Raw genomic sequence first — 23,249 nt, forward strand, 5'->3', positions numbered from 1 at the left:
CAAAATTATTCCACTGTAGTGAAAAGAGGGAGCCTTCCAGACTCATCCTTTGAGAACACCATTACACTGCTACCAAACCCTACAAGGACACACCAAGAAGAGAAGAAAATATACATCATTATCCCCGATAAACACACATGCAAAATCTTCAATAAAATACTTGCAAACTGAATTCAACAACACAATAAAATGTTCATACATGATGATTAAGTTGACTTTCATTTCAGGGATTCAAGAATGGTTCAACATATCTAATCAATACATGTAATGCATCACATAAATAAAATTTTAAAATTACATGATCATCTCAACAGATGCAGAAAGTGTCTTTGATAAAATTCAATACACCTACATGATAACATCTCTGAATAAATGAGATATAGAAGGATCATACCTCAACATAATAAAGGTCGTATGTAACAAATCCATTGCCAACATCATACTGAATGGAAGAAAACTGAAAGTATTTCCTCTAAGATCAGGAACAAGACAAGGGTATACCCTCTCAGTGCTCTCACTCAATACAGTGCTAGAAAATTTAGCCATTGCAATTAGACAAGAGGAAGAAATAAAAGGTACAAACAGGAAAGGAAAAAGGCATCTCTATGTACCAATAATATGATTCTATACATACAAAAACCTAAAGACTCTACCAAAAAAACTTTTGTAACCAATAAACTAATTCAGGAAGGTAGTAAGATACAAAATCAATATGCAAAATCAGTAACTCTTCTATACATCAATAATGAATTTGATGAGAAAGAAATCAGGAAAACAATCCCATTCAAAATAGCAAAGAAAATACTGAAAGAAAATAGAGGAGTAGTATCCAGTGCATATTGACAACCCCCCTCCCAGGAAATTAAATTAAATCTATAGTCATGTTCATTGGAGGTATTTGAGCTATGGTTCTTCTTGTACTTTGGTCATACTTTTCTCTATCTTTGGTATCTCATAGTTGTTTGTCTACCTTCTCTTCTCATTCCCCCACCCCATTTGTTTTATTTATTAATTTTTGGATAAATATATATCAGCAATGGTGAGGTGCTAAGCCACTCAATGAGACACTGTCTCTAAATAAAATACAAAAAAGAGCTGGGGATGTGGCTTAGTGGTTGAATGCCCCTGAATTCAATCCACACTACTCACCCCCCAAAAAATATCCAGGAGTTTATTTCTTCTCAATTAATTCTGCAGAATTTAATTTTTTCACCAAATTATTTTTCTTACTCATTATCACTCACCCTATTAATAGTAGCAACCTGAATTCTATCCCTAATAATTCTAGCATGTCAATATCAACTAAATAATCAATTCTACAAAAACTTTATGTTGCAATATTAATCTCCTTAGAAATATTTTCAATTGTAACATTCACAGCCACTATATTTTGTATGCTCTTCAAAGCAACATTAATCCCAACTTTAATCATATTATCCAGTGAAGAAATCAAACAGAACAATTAAATGCAAGACTTTATTTTCTATTGTACATATCTGTTGCTCTCCACAACTTCCTATAGCATTAATCTACACTCAAAATACAGTAGAATCACTAAAGTTTTTAGCTGACCATCACAAAGTGTTATGATTTGAATGTGAGGTGTCCCCAAAAAGCTCACAGGTGAGACAATGCAAGAAGGTTCAGAGGAGAAATTACTGGGTTGTAAGAGTCTTAATCCCCTGATAGGGATTAACTGAGTAGTAACTGAAGTGGTAGGGTGTGGCTGGAGGAGGTGGGAATTGGGGTGTGGCTTTGGGGTACATATTTGTATCTGGAAAGTGGAAACCTCTCTCTGCTTCCTGATCAGCATATGAGATGTTTCCCTCTGCCACACTCTTCTGCCCTGATATTTTGCCTCACCTCAAGCCCTGAGGGATGGAATTGGCCTTCTTTGGACTAAGACCTCTGAAACTGTGAGCCCTCAAATAAGCCTTTCCTTCTCTACAATTGTTTTGGTCAGGCTCTTTAGTCATAGCAGCAAAAAGCTGACTAAATTTGCAAAGCTAAACCACATCCACACAACTGATCTAATAACATTTTGTGATTAATGTGTATAAAAGCTTTTACATAAAAACACACTCTGGCCTCCACCTATGACTATCAAAAGCATAACAGAGACTCCAATAACCAGATCTGTGGTCCTTTTGGGTGTATTGTGGATACTAGGAGATTATGGTATAATATGAATCACTACAGTTCTAAATCCACTAACAGATCATCTAGCCTATCCATTTTTTATATCATCTTTATGAGGTCTAATTATAACAAAATTTATTTCTTACATCAGATCAAAAGTCATTAATTACTTAATAACCTATAAATCATATAGTATTAATAACAATTGTAGTTATTCTTATTCAAACATCATGAAATTCTACAGGAACCACAGCCTTAATCATTGCCTATAGCTTCACACCATCAATACTATCCTGCCTTGCTGACTCAAACTATAAACAAACTGTATTATTAACTTGAGGATTATAAAAATTTCTTCCTTCTATAGCAGCCAAAAGGTTACTAGCTATTTTCACTAATTTAGCCATATCACCTCCATTGACCAAATCAGAGAAGTGTTTGTAGCTTTATCTTCATTCTGGTGATGCAACCTTAGCATTTGTGTAATAGGACTTAATATGCTTTGACAAGCAAAGTGATCTACAGATTCAGTGGTCATCAAAATATGAATGACATTCTTCAGATAAAAAAATTTAAATTTATATGATAGCACAAAGACCCTGAATAGGCAAAGCAATATTGGGCAAAAAGAGCAAAGCTGGAGGCATCACAATACCTGATTTCAAGAGGTACTACAGAGCCATAGCAACAAAGACCACACCATATTGGCATGTAAACAAACTTGTAGACCAGTTAATAGAACAGAGGACCAGAAATGAATCCACACACCTTCCCCTCACTGATTCTCAATGAGGGTACCCAAAACTGAGACAACGGAGGAAGGACAGACTCTTCAACAAATGGCACTGGGAAACTGAATATCCACACGTAGGAGACTGAAAATGACCCCTATCTCTCACCCTGTACACTAAAGAACCCCAAATGGATCAAAGACTAAAGTATAAAACCTGAAATTCAGGAACTACAAGACGAAAACAGCAGAAGCACTTTAAGATATTGGCACAGGCAATGGTGTTTTAGATAGGATCACAAAAACAAAGGAAACAAAAGCAAGAATTAACAAATGAGATTACAACAAATTAAAAAATTTCTGCACAGCAAAGTAAGAACACTAAAGAGGCACCTTACATGAAAATCTTTGACACCTATTCTTCTGACATAGGATTAATAACTTTAAAAATCTTAACAACAACAATAAAAAACCTAAGTAATACAATTAGAAATGGGCAAATATCCTAAACAGATAATTCTCAACAGGAGAAATACAAATGGCAAATAAATATGTTACAAAGTACTAATATCTTTAGTTATCAGGGAAATTCAAATCAAAACTACTCTCAGACTATATCTCCTTCTGATTAGAATGCCAATTGTCAAAATAAATAATAATTATTATTAATATTAATAATAATGGCAAGTTCCGGATTTGGAGAAATAGGAGCACTTACATGTGGTTGGCAGGAATGTGAATTAGTACAGCTACTATGGAAAATGGTTTGGAGGTTTCCCTAAAGTAAACTTAGAATTTACCATGTGATCCAGCTATCCCACTCCTGGGCAAATATCTCATATGTGGAAACAATAACAACAACAACAAAAGTGACTAGAAAGTAGAAGAGGGAATATTAGGGACCAGGATTGGGGCTGGGAGAGAGGAAGGGAGAGAGGAAAAGGGTAGAAGAAGGATCTATGGACCTGATCAATGCACAGTATATGCATGTATGGAAATATCATGGTAAATTCCATTAACTTGTACAATTAATATATGCCATTGTTCATGAATTTAAAATCCCCCCAAAAAATAATTCCTCTTAGCACACAGATTGAGATCTAATGAATTATCAGTTCCACTGAAGTAGCATCTTCTAACAAATAATAGGAAATACCTAGTAGAGAACACTAGTTATCAAGCTTCTGGTCGGGACAAAGACTTTAATTTATTTTTGTTGTAGAAAGAATCAGGCTATGGAAATAAATGGAGCAAATTCAGAGCTTTCAAAGATCCTCCATTTTATATAAGGTCAAAGGTGATACATGCAGTTCAGATGGATCTAATTTTGATCTCTTTGATGGTTGTGCCAAGAGTCCTAAAAAGACCAATGGACTAAAACACTATTCAACTGGGACACAGTAAGACCACCCTATAATCTCAACAAACCTTAATCCATCACCCTGGGAAACACTGTATACTCTGAATTCTATCAATATACAAGGTGCTGGAGTCTCAGAGGTTTATAGACTTCAGGAGGATGCAGGTATACATGAGGAGTTAGTGAAACATGCACCTTTTGAGTTTCCCTTTGAAATCATGTCCATGCTTAACATGTTGGTACTTCCCTTCCTGAGGAACCAGGGCACTGTCTGTCAGGCACTACCAGGCCCTGTCCAGGCTCACCTTTAGCTTATGGTCCAGATTACTTTCCAACCTTCTCAGAAGGTTCTCCATTTTCCTGTCCAACTTCTTCTCCAGCTGAGCAATGTGTTCTTTTAAGCTTCCCTTTTGTGCTTCCAACATTTCCTGTTGCTCTTGCTGTTGCTGTCTTAGCAGCTCCTGTTCCTTCTCAGCTGCCTCCCTCTTGAGCTGTTCAACTGTTCCACAAACGTTTTAGGGAGGAAAACAAACAAACAAGCAAAAAAAAGTTAGGTCTGAGCTCTACTATCCTAGCTTCACAAGCCAAACTTATTTCAGAAAAGGCAAGAGGGATATCTGAATCCTCCCTTTAGCCATGATAGCCACAGTATGTTTCCAAATGTGATGAAAAACTGATTTGCTGGCCTCCCCTGTTGCTCCTCAGATTTAGCAGAGCATGTGTTCCACAGCAGGAAGAATTTTCTGGTTTCAGGAAGGTTTTCCTGTCCAGTCAGTCAGTCTATGCAGGAACCTCCCTACTCTCTGAGAGCTGTGACCTCCCCTGTACCTGCTATGGCCTTCTTTTGAGCAGTGAGGGCTTTATCTGACTGCAGGATGGATTTTTCTATGGCAAATTGTGACTGCAGGAAGCTCTGAAGGACCTCCTTTGCCTGGGGAACCAAGAAGGAACAAAAACATTTTAGGCATCAAAGATCTAGTCTTCTGATAAGGAAGTTATTATTCAATAGACTGACTTTATTTTGCATCATTCTTAGTTAGGATCCCATAGGGATTCCTAACTTTCTAAGGACACAACAAAAGTCCATGCTCTGGTGAGACATGAAAACTCTCTACAGCAGACTCCTCTTCCTTGAGTGCTGCCCACCAGCCACCCCAGTCATATGTAAGAGCAGTTCTACAAACACGTACCCTCTCCATTGTTTGTGGTATGTGCACATCCTTTTTCTGGATCTGTTCTAGCCTTCCTTAACTAGCATCATATCTACAGTTTGTTTGACTTGTGTCTTCCACCTCCGATACTAGAAAGCGTTTCTAGGCTGCCTTCTGAGTTTCTTTTCAGCTTTGTTGAGATTAACAAATAAAAATTGTATACTTTGAAGTTATATAACATGATGTTTGATATATGACTGCGTTGTTGAATGGTTCCTACAATCAAGCCAGTTTTCATATTGATCACATCACACAGTTACATTTTCCATTGTCATGAGAATGCACAAGGCCTACTATCTTAGTAACATTAAGGTACACAATATTTGTAAGCCATATATCTGATAAGAGGTAATATACAAAGCATATTAGAAAATCATAACTCAACAGTAAAAAAAATAAATAACCTGATTACAAAATGGACAAAGGACCTGAATAAACATTTTTCAAAGAAGAAATTCAAATGTCAATCAGATATTTGTAAAAGTGCTCAACATCACTAATACCAGTGAAACACAAATGAAAACCACAATGAGATCTTAGCACATCTGTGAGGATGCCTATTATCAATTAGTCAAAGGACAAGAGATGTTTCTGAGGATATGAAAAAAAAGGGAACCTTGTAGAATAGCTGGAAGAATCTGAAGTGGTGCAGTAGGAGGATCCCCCCCATCCCCCCGCCTTAAAAATAAATTCTGAGTTTAAAATGGCTGCCCATGAGCTCTGTCACTGACAGACTGTTATGATCTTAGGTCACGTATTAGGCCTTCTGTGCACTACCTTTCTTAAGGGTATTAATATGGAAGATAGTAATATGTACTTTGTGTATTCTGAGAATTAAATAGGTAATGTAAGGAAATCACCAAAACCTGTACCTGATGTAGGAAGAGAATGTTCAATATTTCCTACAACCACGTCCATCATCATTCTCTGCTACTATGAGTACACACCAGTTACCGTTAACTTATGATAACCCTATCACTTCATATACCATTGACTGTTATTTGTCCAACTGAAATATGTTAAGCCTCACAAGAACAAAGTCATTTCTTTCATATTGTACCTTCTGTGTTTTAGCAGAAAAAAATTAAAACCGCTTTTTTGATAAGTAAAAGAAATAGTTGGTTTCACCTGAATTCCTGGTTCTAAACCCTCTCTGGGAAGAACTGTTTCTGGTTTACTTAAGAGGATCTTACTAACAGGGGATATAAAATCATATAAATGTCAACACATAGCCATTCTCTGCTTTTGTTTCACAAATAATGGTGGGAGCTTAGTTTTAGAAGGAGCAGCACAGACCCTCTGACCACATACTGGCCCTCTCCCCTCCCCTTACTCCTCACCTTCACTCCTTTCCTGGACCCTAGATTGTACTGAAGTTCTACCTTCTTCTTTGCTTCTAAGTAGAGTCTATGGCCTCCAGGAACAGAGAACGCTCCTCTTGAGATGCTTCGCATCAGGGGCCCTGAAAGCTGCTTGAGCCGAGCCTGGCAGCAGTTGACAGATACCTCTTCATTCTGCAGCAGGAGAGCTTTTTTCTCTCTCTCTATGGTGTCCTGGAAGGGAAATGTAGGGAAGTAAAATACAAAGAAGTTGTTAGAAGGAAGGCCCAACTGGTATCCTCTCAGAAAAAGCAGTCTGACCGCCTCAGAGAGGACTGGAACATAGAAGGAGTCAGGAGACATGCTTCAGTCCCAGGTCTGGCCAATTCATTGTGTGACTCTGAAAAGTCTCTTACCTCAATGTCAGTCTCAATATATGTGAAATGATGGAGTTGGAAGACATAAACTTTATAGTTTATTTAGTAATAGTATGATTAACAGCAACTGAAACCCTAACAATCACTAATAAAATGTTTAATGTTTAATTCTGGTTGAAGTAAAATTCCCCTCAGAGAATGCGGGTTGCTACAGATGAAAATATATGCATGGCACATCTACCCACCAGAAACAAGTTAAGTATATTCTGAGCAGAGTTTTGACTGCTTTGCAAGTTCTTTCCATGACAGTTTCAGTGTGTGAGGATATAAGAATAGGTGCATTTGTTTGTTTGTTTCTATTTGGAAATTACAATCCAGCTGGATTTTCCTCAATATGAAATACGAGAATTTTGTCAAATTAAGATCTGTCCTAAATAGTCTGAAAGAAAAACTTTCTGTGAAGGTGCATCTGATCAGCCAAACTAAGTTGTCACCTGAGAGTTCTCTCCTCTGTGTCCACTTCCTGCCTCGCCCCCGGGTCTGTGAATATGATGGTTAGTAATCCTATGATTACAATATGTGGCATTACACAGGATAAATATAATAAATAAACAGTACCCTATTGAACCTAACCACATCTGCACATTAGAACAGTTTTTTCCAGCTGTGGCAGAAGGGAAAACAGAGAGACTAGAAAGGAAGGAAAGATGGGATGCATCACTGGTATGTTGAAGATGAAAAGGGTTCCCAGGTGTCCAGATGAGAACTAAGCCCATTTTATATCTTGTTTTCAGCTTGTGAGGCACTGAGCAGAACCCCCACATATCCTATGCTGGGATCTAACCTTACTGTGAGCTAATGAATGCATGCTCTTTTAGGCTGTTGAGTACATGACCATTTGTTTTGCAGCAATAGAAAACAAAGTGTCATCTTTTAGATAAAGAGAGCACTTGTAGCCTGCAGAGTCTTGTTACCCACAAAAATCTAGGTTATTTCTGAGATAAGAAGGATACAAACCCTGGAATAAAAATGTTAGGCCTAGGGGTTTGGGATGTGGCTCAGTGGTGGAGTGATTGCCTAGCATGTTTAAGGTCCTGGATTTGATCCTTGGCACCACAAAAAAAAAAGACTATCAACCTTATTCCAGGACAAGATCAGGAAAGGTATAAGCTAAGGTTAATTACCACCAGCTTCTTCTGGAACTCCAGCTTGTCATCCTTGAAGGAGAGCTCCATGAAGACTTCGATGGCTTCCCTCTCACAGGCTGTGTGCACCTCCAGCAGCTCCTGGAGTGTGTCTGTGGGGAACTGCACCCGCTGGGCCATCTGCTCACTGTAGTGGTGGGCTGCCTTCTGCACAGCTGCTGAGTTATCACGCTGGGCCAGAGTGGTCACTGCATTCTCCAAACAAGGCACCATTCCGCTGTTGATGGCATTCACATAGGTCTCCACCAAACTCCCCAACCCTGAATAAGGCCGAGAATAGGTATGCATGTCAAGTTCTCACTCAATAGGATACAAGAGTCTGAGACTGTGTTTTTAAAATCACACATAACACCATGGACTGATTAATTCTCACCATGAAGGTGATGGAAGTAGGAGGTGGTGCCTTCTGTGAAGTGATTAGAGACAATGGGGGAACAGTTCAGAATTAGTATGTTACAGGAGACCCCAGAGAGCTAAATTGCCCCTTCTACCATGTGAGGTAACAGCAAGAACTCAGCAGTCTGCAACCTGGAAGAGTTCTCAAAAACTCTACCATGTTGGCACCCTGATCTTGGAGTTCCCAGCCTACAAAACCTGGAGAAAAAAATGTATGTTGTTTCATACTCCCAGTTTAAGGTATTTTTAAATAATAGTCCAAAGGACAAAGATAAACTAACACATGCCTTGCATACTTTTTCTATCAGCACATACAATTTCACACCTTTTCTTCATTCTATTACTCACTGGGACTTAACAGTTTAAAATATTGAATACCAACCTTCATCTAAAATCTGATTTAGATGATTATGATCCAGCTATCCCACTTCTTGGTGTTAATCCAAGAGTACTAAAATCAGCATATTATAGCAATACAGCCACCTCAATATTTATAGTAGCAAAATCCACAACACCCAAATTATGGAATCAAACCAGGTATCCTTCAATTAATAAATGGGTTAAGAAATTATAGTATATATATATACCTATTGTGGCTAAATACAACTCCATATATACAATGGAGTTGTATTTGGCCACAAAAAATAAATAAAATTATATCATTTGTTGGTAAATTCATGGAAATGGAAAACATCATGCTAACTGAAATAAGTCAGTCTCATAAAATCAAGAGTCAAATGTTTTCTTTTATATGGGGAAGCTAGGAAAAAATAAAGAAATAAAAGAGGGAGTATTAAATACATAAAAATATAGAGAAGATCATGGAATAGAAGAAGGAAATTGAGAGGGAGAGGAAAGAGATGGGAAACAGAGAAATGTGGAATGAATTTTTTTTAAATCATGTTAAGTACATTCATAAATATACCACAAGGAATCTCACTTTTATATATAAATAGAAAGAATTAATCAAATATAAATAAATAGGTGAGTGATAGGAAGATCAGTGGAGAAAAGGAAGAATGGGGGGAAAGAGGAGGGAAGAGAAGAAGGGCAGACATGAACTGAAATTGAACTCCATGCATGTGTGATTTTGTTGGGAGGAACCCAACTACTATACTAACTATAATGTTCTAAAAAGTTTTAAAGATATGGTCTGAGATCTTTACAAAGCTGAGTTTTAAATGGTTACGGTGATGAAAGCAATTGAACCATGAAAATCAGTGTGGACAAGGGACTAAAGGAGGTAGGATCTAGGCAGGTTCCTCAAGCCCACATCCCATTAGTAAGGAATTGTGGTCATTTACAAATATCATAATATTGTGATTCTTCTTTCTCTTTTGAAAGATAAAAATAAAATAAAATAATCATGGTTGTTCAGGAAAAAAAGAAACTATTTTTTGTTAACTGAAGAGAAAAGTAGGATAAACAGATAGACTAAGGAGGTAGGGAATCCAAAAATCATTTATTTCTAATTATTAAGCATTCAAGAGATTTTCAGGGCCTCATAAGCTAACATTTATTTTGGACTGGTTTAAACTGCCAGATAGTCTGCCTTTTCACAGGACCTCCCGTGAAAAGACAATGCAGTCTGTTTTTAACCCTATCACTTCTATTTCATCCAAGATGGGTCCCTTCATATATGTAGGAACTGTCCATACCAGTGATGTTTGAAGTTTTGGAAAATAAAATTAATAATAGGATTTTGTAAATCCTGTGACATGAACACTTACACATTTTCTTGTGGTATATGAATATTGATAAATAGTCTATACTCTTCTGTATAAAAAGAAATAAAAAACTGAATAGCATGTACTATGATTCAACAAATATTAGACCACACAGAAGTATCATTTAAGAAAAGTAAACTCACGATTCCCAGTGACTTTGACTCCTTCCCTGAGAGTCTTGATCTTTGCGTGGGTTAAGATGTGAGAACGGAAATTTTTTGATTGTTCCTGGAATTCAGGATTTAGTTGATTTTCCAACACGTCCTCAATATGAGCTAGGAGCTCCTTTTCATATTTTGGTCGGTCAAAAACAAAACACTTCCGGTTGGGAAAGAAACGTCTAATACAATCCCTTGATGTGTTAGTATTTTTCGCTTTATCATTATCACCTGAGGAAGAGGAAAAACAGAGTCACCCTGAGCACAAACTAGGGACAAGGCATCTCAAGCATATCATGACTTGGAATTATTATTCATTGGAATCTTCTTAAAGATCCAATTTTATATATTCATTCAATGGCTTAGTGCAAATCAAACTCATATCAGTGATGCATCTCTGTAAATGAATTGTGGGAGGCATGTGCCCAGGAAAAAAAAAAATTTGGGTTGGTATCCACTGAACCAAAATCAGCACCTGTCTTATAAGATTTTCAGGAGTGATTTGATTGGTAGATGGTTACATATCAATTTCTGGTCTGATAGTACTGATAGTGGAAGTCCAGCTGTAAGACTGAATGAAGAGGAGCCACAAATAAAGATAGTGGAGCAATAACTAAAATAAGACAGATGACACATTGTTAAGGAAAACTGTAATCACTGTTATTCACACAACAAATAGGATTATGTAGTTTGGGTATAAACTCTAAAGAATATAAACTCTCAAAATGGAAGCTATATAATTTGTCTCTACATAATAAACTTATGGGTTTTATCAGACACTCACCCACCTAAATGCAATACATTAGAATAATTTATTAACTGAGAACAGTATCATCATAGGTGCTAATATGAAGAGAATGATATGGTAGGGAAACACAAATGAAGGCTCTGGCAGGCAGCAGAAGTATTGAAAAAGTTTGGAAGGGACTGTTTAGGTCTATTTGGAGTGTAAAGTTGCTTTTATGGAAGACATAACTAGCCACTCCCTGAAAAGTTAATACATGTCTGTTATGGTTTGGATGTGAGGTGTCCCCCAAAAATTCATGAGTGAGACAATGCAATAAGGTTCAGAGGAGAAAAGTTTGGTTTATAAGAGCCTTAATCTATCAGTGACTTAATCACCTAATGGAGTTGAGGCAGGCGTTATGTGGCTGAAGGCAGGTGGTGTGTGGCTGGAGGAAGTAGGCATTGTGGGTGTGACTTTGGGGTATATATTTGTATCTGGAGAGTGGAGTCTCTCTCTCTGCTTTCTGATCATCATGTAAGCTGCGTCCCTCTTCCACACTCTTCTGCCATGATGTTCTGCTTCACCGCAAGCCCTGAGGAATGAAGCTGACCTTCTATAGACTTAGACCTCTGAAACCGTGAGTCCTTAAATAAACTTTTCCTCATTTATAGTTATTCTGGTCAGGACCTTTAGTCACTGCAGTGAAAAAGCTGACTAAAACAATGTCTGAAAGGAGAATGAATAAAACTGAACAAAGTAGGTTCTGCCTTGTAATTCTATGACTAACAATTAACTAGTACATTGTTTTTCTCATTGTTTTTCCACAAAAAAAGGAGAAGCATAAGAAAGAGCAATGTCAGGTATCTGGAAAGGTTTAGTGCCTGACATAAGCTAAATGCTAAAGTACAAATTATTTTAAGTGAAAATTGGTTTGGAATCACTTTGTACACATTCATGCCCTACTCTCACTGGGTGAGTTAACTCTAGTCATTAGAACTTATCAAAGAGTAATAACCCAGAACCCAGTCATTTCTGTAGACCTGAGCTAGTGTGAGGTACAAGGCAACCCCAGAGATGATGGACAATGTTCATCAAATATCAGCCCTTACTAGTCAGCGCCCCACCCAGATCATGCTCATATACCTGGAATCATCCTCAAGGCATTCTCCAGGTACTCGTCTTCCGTGATGGGGTGACCACGTAGGTTCAGCTCCGGAGTGAAATCCCGAATAGTCCAAACAAAGTCTGGAAAGAAACTCACAAATTCTGTGGAATCTTCTACTCCATCAAGTCTCGGGGAAAACTTCACCCTGATTAGTTCTGTGAGTTCTGTCACATAACTAGGACTTGGCTAAGGAAAAGGAGTGGCCAAGCACAATTTCCTTGTTCCCCTTAAAAAATTATTACGAATGCTCTCCCTTCCCCTGGGTCCTCTCTGCCCTACCAAAGGCAACTCAGCCACTGGGGGAAGGATTCAGCTTGGTCTCCATTCCCTCCACAATTTCTCAATAAACTAGAACGGATACTGCATCTTCTCCAAGGCATCATTGTTGATGGTGCCCATGCTGTTGTACACCAACATGCTGCTCAGAAGCACAGCCAGGGCAAAGATCCACGTGTCATTCTTAGGGTCACCCTGGAAAACATGTTAAAACAAGCACTGAATGACCTTTTCCTTCAATGTTCATTCAGGTTTTGTTCTTGTTGTTGTTGTTCAGTTATTTTTCATTTGTTATTACAGACAGCACAGTGTTGACACAAAGAAAATAAAACATGAAAACAAAATTAAATCTCAGCTTTGGCAATGAAACTTCTGTGACCCCTGTTTCCTCATCTATGGAAGGATTCTAACAATACTTTCTTCAAATGATCCTTCTTTTTCTGAATGAGATGAAATAAGAAAATACAGGTTGAAAAAACAGGGTCCAGTATGCAACTAGTTGCTTAGTAGTAAGAGACCAAGTCTCACTTAACAATAAGAGGACCACATAATACATGCTGTGCTAATCACCACTGAGCACTTAAGTCAAATCCACAAAGCATATATATGTGTGAGCTACTAAAAAATGTTGCTCACCTTGTTTATTTGGTGAAAAACATACTTAAGCACAGCAATTTTTACAATCTACATGATTATCTAATAATACATTAATTTAAAAACAACGACAAACAAGGATAATAACATAATTAAAGTGTTTACATATTAGTAATGAATCTAAAGTAAAAAGAACAGTTATTATATTGAATAAAAATAATGAAAGTGTCAATGAGAACAAAAGTTACTGAAAGTAGGAAATGACTGTATGTGACATACAATATAACTGGAAATTACATCTGAGTGCTGAAGTTTTTGTAAAATGTGGACTTAACAAAGGGGTATGCAAAATAGAAATACTTGCAGAAGCCAAATCAACATTAGAATTAAATAAGCATAGAGTTCTTAGGTCTGACTGTCTCAGAGCCAAGGGAAGATACAGAAGATGTGACTTCAAAGCTAGCTCTGTGGCGAGATGGTGAGAGCCTTGAAGAGGCAAAGCTGCTTTTGTGTTGACTGAATCACTGAAGAAGCCAGCAGTCAGTTGTAGTAAAACTCTGATATGTTTTATTACCTGCTTGAGGAAATGAAAATCCTGAAATTCAAATCCAGAATATGGGAATTTGGAAAAAAAATATTATGAATATACTGCATTTCCCAAATTCTAATTATTTAAGAAGTAAATTGACTGAGATCAGAACAAGTTGGACTTAGAGAAACAACAATAGGTTTTGGCACCAAGACCGTATCTTTGGTATGTTGTTTTATAAGTAAGAACAGAATATCTGCTTAAACTTGGGAGCAAATGAACCCTACAGAAATATAGATCTTGTTTCCAATTTAATCTCTAAATAGGGAAGGAGGAAAAGAGGGAGAGACAGATACAGAAATAGACATGGTGTCTTAATTGCACTCTAATGTAAGATTCGGCAAACTAAAACCTGAATTAAAAGACCTCCTGCCTGTTGGTGTCTCTTAGTGTGCTTTCTAGGAAATTCACCTGGTTCACTCACACCCAAGCAGTGATCACATGGTATTCTAGCTGACTTATACACACCATCTCCTCAACAGAGTTGAAGGTTCTGAGAGAGCAGGACCTTTACCTCATCAACAGTACTTGCCCAAGACCCTATATCTCAGCTTCTCCATAAAGGCTTACTAAAATAGATGAAACTCTTCAATTCACTTCTCAGGAATACAATTTTACCTAACGTATCACATTATATGGTATAAATTCAAAGAGATCGAAGTAAGTCTCATTCCATAGAGTAGCATTTGGGGATTTCAGGAATGAAATACAGAAGTTGAAGTAAAAAGTACCATGGAAAGCTAAGAAAAAATACCAGAATAAAAAAGATCTGTCTGAGATTCTGCCTCACCTTTTGCACATCTCCCAGGCCCTCAGTGTCCAAAAGAACCAGACTGTGGTTTGGCTTTTTGGGGTGGGGCATACACCACATCCAGATGCCCTTGGTTTCAGATTGTACTGTGGATCCCAGAGGAAAGCCTGCAAGAGAAGAGCAGATATTCAGGAACCTCCTGAACTACAGAATCGCACTTGTAGGATCATAAGAGCCGGTGATACGAGATACTACTTCTCTGATTTTATATATTTACATGTACGTTTCATATATTTATAAAGTATAAGCATGTATATCCATATGTATATGTGTGTGTGAATATTTGTTTTTAGTGGGTGTGGATATGTTGTTGCATATAGTATATTTATGTTTTATTTTACAATGATAATACTTATTGCAATGAAAAAAAAAGATGATGCTTCTCTGTTCTTTGAGGATATCCAACTTAGTGTCACATAAACACCTCATATTTTTCTCTGTAAGCTTCTCCCACATTTTAAAGTTTGGTTTGTTCATAATTTCTAATTCCTCTTCCCATTGTAAGAAAATGTGCCTTCCTGTTGGTGTGGCCCACCAGTGCACTGGATGAAAGAAGTTACACTACACACAAAGATGCTTTGATTCTTAGCTGTCCAACCACCCTGACTTCAAAAGGAAGTTAAGCTAGTGATGGTATTGTAATTAGATCAAGTCCTTTTAATCATCTGAGGAATAAACAAAGAAATTTAGTCAACAATTACTTATTAAGTAACTATTATTTTCCAGGTACTATAGATAAGTTAAAGCTCCAGGAGATACAATAGGACTGAATGAGGCTGAAATACCTGCCCTTCGGAGGCTAAACCCTGTGAGTACCTTGAAAAGATGGAGATGGAGACTCAGAGATAGAAAGAAACCAAGAGTGTGTGGTATAGAGATAATAAGAAAGGAAAGAGTTTTTAGGAGCAAGCTGGTGAAACAGGAGAAGTGATGCTAAGCAAGGGTCCGGGATGGATAAAAAGAAACATAATTTGAATCAGAAAAGACAGGGTCATTGGTATATATTGAAAGAGAAAGAGCAATTCAGTGGAATGTTGGGTTTTAAGAAAAGAGAGGAGTTGATTGAAAAGTGGGAAGAAAGTATAAAAAGGAAATTGAGACAATATAATTTTGCTTGAGATAGAGTTTTAAAAAAAAACAGTGATATGGCAGCCATGATGAGATACATAATTCAGAGAGAGCATCAAGTTAATAAGAATAAGATATCAGAAAAAGGAAAACCATGGATGGGTGAAGGTCATTGTAAGAGCTCAGGTCCTAAGCTGCTAGAAATGAAGGATATCCCTTTTACAGGAAGCTGAAATGACAGATGTAAATAAAAGCATTGGATACATTGACAAGGCTGCAATTTTGCTGGAAAGAATTAGATTTGTTGGAGAGGAGATTCAGAATCTCCCTCCTTGTTATCCTGAAGATGCAGTGACAAACTGAGATAGAGCTGGATTGAAGTAAACAGCCCTGCCGAGGGACCTCACTCACCAAGGTTTTCTCCAGCAAGACGGTTCATCAAGTAGGACTTTCCTGTGCGATAAGGCCCTACAATAGCCACAACCACCACAGGCTGAGAAATCTTGCGAAGAATCTTCAAGGCTTTCTGGTTCACTCTTAGCTGCTCATTGTTGTTTTCTACCAGACACACTGGGACCAACATAATTGGTCCAGACGTCATGGTGATCTACAAAAATAAAAGGGCCTCACTGTAGAAATAAGATCGCAAATTAGTTCCCCCAACCCCTGAAGTTTAATCAAACATGTTATGACAGGAGGAAGCTCAGAGGATTTCCATATTTTTCTATGGCACAAAATGTAGGATATCATTTGCATAGGGCTTCCTCTACTAGAAATCTGAAGTTAAAAGTAATGAATAAAAAAATTTGAAGTAATGAAGTAGTTAGATACCAGTCCAAGGTTTTACTTCCATAATAAAAATAAAATTCAAGCAATGTTTATCATGCATTGACAGTCTATACAAAGCTGTCACATATGTTTTACATACCTGAGCTCATTGATGTTTACAGGAATTTTGAAAGTTAATGCTATTTATACTCAGTTTGCATATGTACAAGATGAAGTTCAAAAAGACTGAGGAGTTTGCTTCGTCATATCTAGTGAATAGTGGGAGTCCCAACGTTTGAAGCCAGGAATGTCACTTCCCTACACCATGCTTTGTGACCACTCATCTGGCAGAATGATCTTTCTCAACAACATTGCTTCCTGTGCTCCTTAATCAGTAACATACAGGGGCTTTCCATTGACACTCATTTACCAACAGCATGATGCTCTGATCCATTAGTGTGATGGAATGAACTCCACTTATTCCTGTAGAGTCAGGCCTGCATACCAGAAACAGGCCTGCACACATGAGAGGTCTTGTTCTCTGCTATTTGTCAACTAAAAATTGGAATAGGAATGAAAATAGAAAAACTATGCTTCCATTTGTAAAACAAAAGTATATAAATGATGTCCAAAATATCACCAGGAATGAATCTAAGAGAAGGAATATCTGAACTTTCAGTAGTCTTAAACTTTCTCTATAATTCAGAATTATTTTTTTTAAAACAAAGATTTAATTAGAGCTTATTAAGCATTAAAAGTTCTATTATTGCATGAATCTCTTGGCAAGCATTTATTTAGCTTTGTATATCAGTGGCTTTCTATGATATAACCAATTTTTTATTGTAATAATATGTAAGAACATTCTGTTGAAGTCACTCAAATATATTTATATTTTAAATGCTAAATATTCAGCATGTATCTATGACTTTCAAAATTTTTCAGCTCTACAGTTTACTACTGCTACAGTTTGTATGTTGAATGTGCCTCAAAGGCCCATGTGTTAAAGCTTGGTCCCCAAGGTAGCACTGTGGGTAGATGGTAGAACCTTGAACATGTGATGCCTCATGGTAGGTCTTCAAGTCACTGGGGGAGTGCTTTTGAAAATAACTGCAGATTTCAGCCACTTCCTCTTTTTTCTCTACTGCTTCTTGGCCACAAGGAGGATAGTATTGCTCTGCCACACACTCTTGCTATGATGTGTTATGCTAGTGTCATCATAGACCCAAATAAATGAAACCAATTGACATTGACTGGAAACTCCAAAACTGTGAGCCAAAAGAAACCTTTTCTCTTGTGTGCTGATCATCGCAGATTTGTGTTATAGTACTGGAAAACTGACTAACACATCTACCCATATAACTTGAGCAAAGAGCTTAAGCTAGCTGGGTGTCAAGGAATGAAAACAAAACACATTCGTCATTTTATGAGGGTTACAGGTTAAAAAAAAAAATTCTTCCTACCTCAAGTTTGTTTTGAGATTTAAACGGAATGATGTAACCTTTATTGTAACATTATTTAATCAACAGATTGTTGGTTTTGATAAAATTAATCTCCATTTGTGCACAATATGTCAAAATGCATTCTATTGTAAATTTAATTAATTAATTAATTTTAAAAAAGATGAATCTGTAAAATCTACCATGAAGATTGATCTACCAGATAATGTATTTCAAAATATTCTGTAAATGTAAGTTAAAGAGACATACAGTGTAAAAAAAATTTTCATTGGAATGAGACATTAGTAGGCTGAAAACATTGTTTTTGTTTATGTTTATTTTGTTAGAACCTTTAGGCTCTGTGCATATGGAAAATAAGAACTCCTTTTGGCCACATTAGAATTCTGGATTTGCTTTCCTTTTTTCAAGGAGCAGATTAAGGGGACTGCAAAATGATATGAATTTGATAGCAGAATTTATTTATAAAAACCAGGCCTGTCATGCCTCTATTATTAAAGAACCACAAATTGTAGCTTCACATTATCAGAATAATGTTTTTCACTCTTGCTCAGAAAGTCTTTTTCAAAATGTAAGACATAAGAGTATCACTCAGAGTGGTTGTAAAACCCAGATTCCCAAACTTAAGAATCAATGTGTGGTCAGGCATGGTGGCACACACCTGTAATCCCAGTAGCTTGGTAGGCTGAGGCAGGAGGATCATGAGTTCAAAGCCAACTTCAGCAACACCAAGGCACTAAGCAATTCCGTGAGACCCTGCCTCTAAATAAAATATAAGAAAGGGAGGGGATGTGCCTCAGTGGTTGAGTGAGTGCCCTGAATTTGATTCTCCATTCCCACCCCCAAAAAAGAATCAATGTGTGTAAAAAAGTCACCACACATGGGGTACATACACATTGATACACATTGGATTACCTTAGATTAATCCTGATATCCCTAAAGAAAATAAATCTATGGAAAAGAAAAAGAAAAACCTCAGTTTTGACTACTTTGACCTAAAGGGAATAGATGTAGGTACTTAATTTTTCCACCAGTATAAATAAGAAACAATCTTTTCCAATGATAATAGTGATAAAATACTAGGGACAAACTCTTTTTTCTCTGTATTTGCAAACCACCATCTTTGTGAGGTCCTATTTGATCAGGAAGGTCCTTGAGGAAAACTAAAATTTTCCTTTTTTCCATTTTCTCAATTGTGGTAGAATTAACAACATAAAACCTTGTTAAATGTACAGCTCGGTGGTTTCAAATATCTTTATGCCGTTTTTGCACCAAAACCACTATCCATCTACAAGATGGTTTTCATTTTGCACAACTAATACTCTGTATCCATTAAACAATATAATCCCACATCTCTGTTACCCATCCCTAGGCTACTACATTCTATTTTCTGTTTCTATGATTTTATAATACTTGAAGTTTCAAAATAGTTCAAATAAGGAATCACCAACTATCTTTTTGTGACTGGCAAATAAGCCACTTGGCACAATGACCTTATTCATATTTGTAATATATGTCAGAATATTCTTCATTTAAAAGACTAAATAATATTCTATCAAATACATATACCACGATTTGCTTATTGATTCATGCATAATTATGAATAACTAGTGGCTTCTGTGTTTTACACATTACAAATAATTCTGCTCCGAACATTGGTGAACAAATGTCTCTTTGAGACCCTGCTTTCAATACTTGTGGGAATATAGTCACAAGTGGAATTGATAAATTATATGATAATTACATTTTTTAATTTTCTAAGGAACCATCATTATCATTATTCACAGCAGTTATATCCTTTCACATTCCCACCAAGAGCTCAGAAGCATTTCAGTTTCTCCATATTCCTCTCAACACTGGTTATTGTGTATATGTGTGTTTGTCTCCCTTTATTAACTTTTATTATTAACTTACTTATTTCATTAACGGGGTGAGGGGTGGGGGGTGGGGATTGTACCCAGGACCTCACTCATGATAGGCAAGTGCTCTATCATTGAGCTACATCCCTAATCCTTATATTCTATGTGAATAACCTTCCTACTGAGTATAAGGTGGTTTCTCATGGTAGTATTGATTTATGTTTTCATAATAATTTGTTATCCTGGGTCTCTTTTCATGTTCTCATTGTATATTTATATATTGTCTTTGGAGAAATGTTAATTCAAATCCACTGCCATTTTTGCTTCAGGTTAGTTTTGCACTGCTGGATTTAGAAGTTCACTGTATAGTTTGAATATTAATCCTTAATTAGATATACGATTTACAAATATTGTTTCCCATTCTCTAGGTTGCCTATTATCTTATGTCTTCTTTTATTTCTTTCAGCAATATTTTGTTCTGTTTTTTATTTCAATTTTTTAAGCTATTGTAAATGAAATTGTATTTCTAAAATTTCCTTGTGCAGAATATTCATTGTTAATATATAGGAGTGCATCTAATATTTGAGTGTTGATTTTAGAGGCTGCCACTTTGCAGAAATTTTTATGAAATTACCAGAGTTTTCTACATCTCATTACTTAGGAACAGAAAAGTTTAATTTTTCCTTTCCAATTTGGATGTCTTTTCTTTCTTTTTCTTGCTTATTTTCTCTAGCTAGTTCTTTCCAGTACTATGTTGGAAAGAAGTGAAAAAAGAGAGCATCCTTGTTTTGTTCCTGATCTTAGGGGAGGAGCCTCCCATCTCACTGTTACTTCCAAACTAGCAGTGAGACTAGCTTTTAGACTAACAACAACTAAATCTAGCAACTGCACCCTGCAATCCAGGCCATCAGACTATCTTCTCCCTCACCTCCCCATTTCTCATATGCCACTTTAAGTCAGAAATTAAGGAACTTAAGCTCAAGACTAAATTATATGTAAAAGAAAGTCCTTGAATAAGCATTTCTGCTCTATCTCTGTTCAGGGCAGTGTGATCCAAAAAGGCTACCAATTGTTGTCCACTCATCTTGTTCTCTTTCCTCCATCCTATTTTCTGATGTTATTTTATAGAAGATGAAAACATACTGAGGATTATTTTTCATTCTCACAAAGGAAAACAGAGTGAAAAACTGAACTTGAAAGTGAAAGTAATTTTTGTGTCTGTTTGGTTGCTTGGATGACACATTGAGAGAAACCACAGGTTTAAATCATTTAGTAATTGTTTTCATCAGCTTTTTCACCACTGTGACCAAAAGACCTGACAAAAACAACTTTAGAGGAGGAAAAGTTTGTTTGACATTCACACTTTCAAAAGGTCTCAGTCCATAGACACCTGGAACAGAACATCATAGCAGAAAGGTGTGAGGAGGAAAGCAGCTCAGGTCATGATACCAGGTAGCAAAGAGCAACCTCTGCTCACCAGCAACAAACCCACAGGCACATCCCAAGAGACCTGACTTCTTCAGCCACACCCTACCTGCATACAGATACCACTCAGTTAATCCATTCAATTGTATTAATGCCCCAATTAGGTTAGAGCTCTCATAACCTAATCATTTACCTCTAACCTTTCTTGTATTATCTCACACATGAGCTTTTAGGGGACACATATAATCCAAACCTTAATAATAATTAGTTTAACTGTTGATTAAAAGACAGATAATTACAATCTCTTCAGATCAGTATTTTCTCTTAAAGATCATCTTTCTCACTGTTTTCCCAGTGGTCAACAGAGTACAGTCAGGAAACATTAGAGAATGGGAGTGGACAGGAGGAAGCTACTCCACAGCCACCTGTCTACCAGAGTGCTGGATTTTGGTCTCTAGTTAAGGTCAGGGTGAAGAGAATCAAAATCAAAAGTATGTGATTTTGTTCAAGGATACAACTGTTTGGGGGGCTTTTCATTGCATTTTTAACCAAAATGGAAATTGGAGTGAATGGCTGAAGCCAAGTGAACCATCCTCTGTTGCTGCACACCTGGACTTTGATTTCAACACCCTGGGTGTGTCCCTTCTCCCCAGTTGGCCTAGGGATCCTTGATCTCCACAATAGATATAGAACAGCAGGCAGGAATGTCACCACAGTGACCAAAGACTAGAGCATTTCAACATCCTACCTCAGTGGTACTATTTTAGTAGGGTAAGGATTGATGTTTATTTTAAATTTTTACTTGCTCATCTCTTGCTCATCTCTCTCTCTCTCTCTCTCTCTCTCTCTCTCTCTCTCTCTCTCTTCTTGTTATTATTATCTAGTGTTATCAGTACTTTTCATTAAGACTAAAATCATACATGTGTATGTTGTCTCCAACTTTACATTCCAAATTCATTCCTATTATTTCCAAGCTTATTCTACCAATTTTTTCACTAGAGTAAATCTAGACAACGGGAACCTGGAATTCATATATTTGGGGTGTTTTATTTAAGTAAACATGACAAAATATTAATTCAAAAGTGATTACTGGGGCTGTGGGTGTTGGTTCATTGTTAGAGGACTAGAGTGTTAGGCTCTGGGTTCAATTCTTAGCACACACACACAAAAAGTGATTATCTATTGAACACACAAAAGTGATTATCTATTGAAAATTAATAGATTCAGAACCATGAACAATTAAAAGCTAACAAATGCACCAGATGTGGTGGTACACATCTGTAATCCCAGTGGCTTGGGAGACTGACACAGAAAGATCACAAGTTTGAAGTCAGCCTCAGCAATTAAGCAAGTCCTAAGCAACTTAGTGAGACCCTATCTCAAAAAATAAAAAGGGTTGGGAATGTGGCTCAGTGATTAAGTGCTCCTGAGCTCAATCTCCAGTACAGAAAAAAAAATGCTGACAAATGCTGCAAATATCATCTCTACTTATTGTTTTTGATCTTTAATTAAGGCACTTCCTCTCGTATTTAAGTTTCAGTATGAGCAATCATTCAGAAAACAATGTAGTAATTTAAATCATTCCACTATGTTAAACTATAGGAAAAAAATCATATGTAATCAAAATATATAAGATTATATATTACATTACATTACATCTTTTGCTATACATGCTGCCTTCTGAATGCATATAACTAGGCACTGGGTTATTAGAATTGCTGTCAACTTAGTTTCATTGGGTATTTTTCTTTGCCTAGAAAGTTTTATGTTGCTAGAAAAGTCATCAAGAGTATCCACCCCATTTTCATATTTGAATAGAATGGAATCTTTGACAATAACATGACAGAAACTAAGTACCAACAGCTAGATGTCCATTTGTATAGCATCATCA

At 36.8% G+C, this 23,249-nt stretch overlaps 1 protein-coding gene across 1 annotated transcript in view; it reads right to left on the reverse strand.

Moving 5' to 3' along the window:
- LOC143405211 (guanylate-binding protein 7-like) overlaps positions 1-23,249 on the reverse strand; it is a 30,136-nt gene that overhangs the window by 3,162 nt on the left and 3,725 nt on the right. The window contains exons 2-10 of the mRNA XM_076863605.1: positions 16,264-16,459; positions 14,764-14,891; positions 12,876-12,985; positions 12,493-12,689; positions 10,608-10,853; positions 8,321-8,601; positions 6,781-6,993; positions 5,058-5,160; positions 4,535-4,728 (exon numbers count right to left, since the gene is read on the reverse strand). Of these exons, the coding sequence (XP_076719720.1) occupies positions 4,535-4,728; positions 5,058-5,160; positions 6,781-6,993; positions 8,321-8,601; positions 10,608-10,853; positions 12,493-12,689; positions 12,876-12,985; positions 14,764-14,891; positions 16,264-16,453 (1,662 nt within the window). The 5' untranslated portion in view covers positions 16,454-16,459. The remainder of the gene's footprint in view (positions 1-4,534; positions 4,729-5,057; positions 5,161-6,780; positions 6,994-8,320; positions 8,602-10,607; positions 10,854-12,492; positions 12,690-12,875; positions 12,986-14,763; positions 14,892-16,263; positions 16,460-23,249) is intronic.

Source organism: Callospermophilus lateralis, chromosome 7 (genome assembly GCF_048772815.1).
Source record: "Callospermophilus lateralis isolate mCalLat2 chromosome 7, mCalLat2.hap1, whole genome shotgun sequence".
NCBI classification, from domain to species: domain Eukaryota; kingdom Metazoa; phylum Chordata; class Mammalia; order Rodentia; family Sciuridae; genus Callospermophilus; species Callospermophilus lateralis.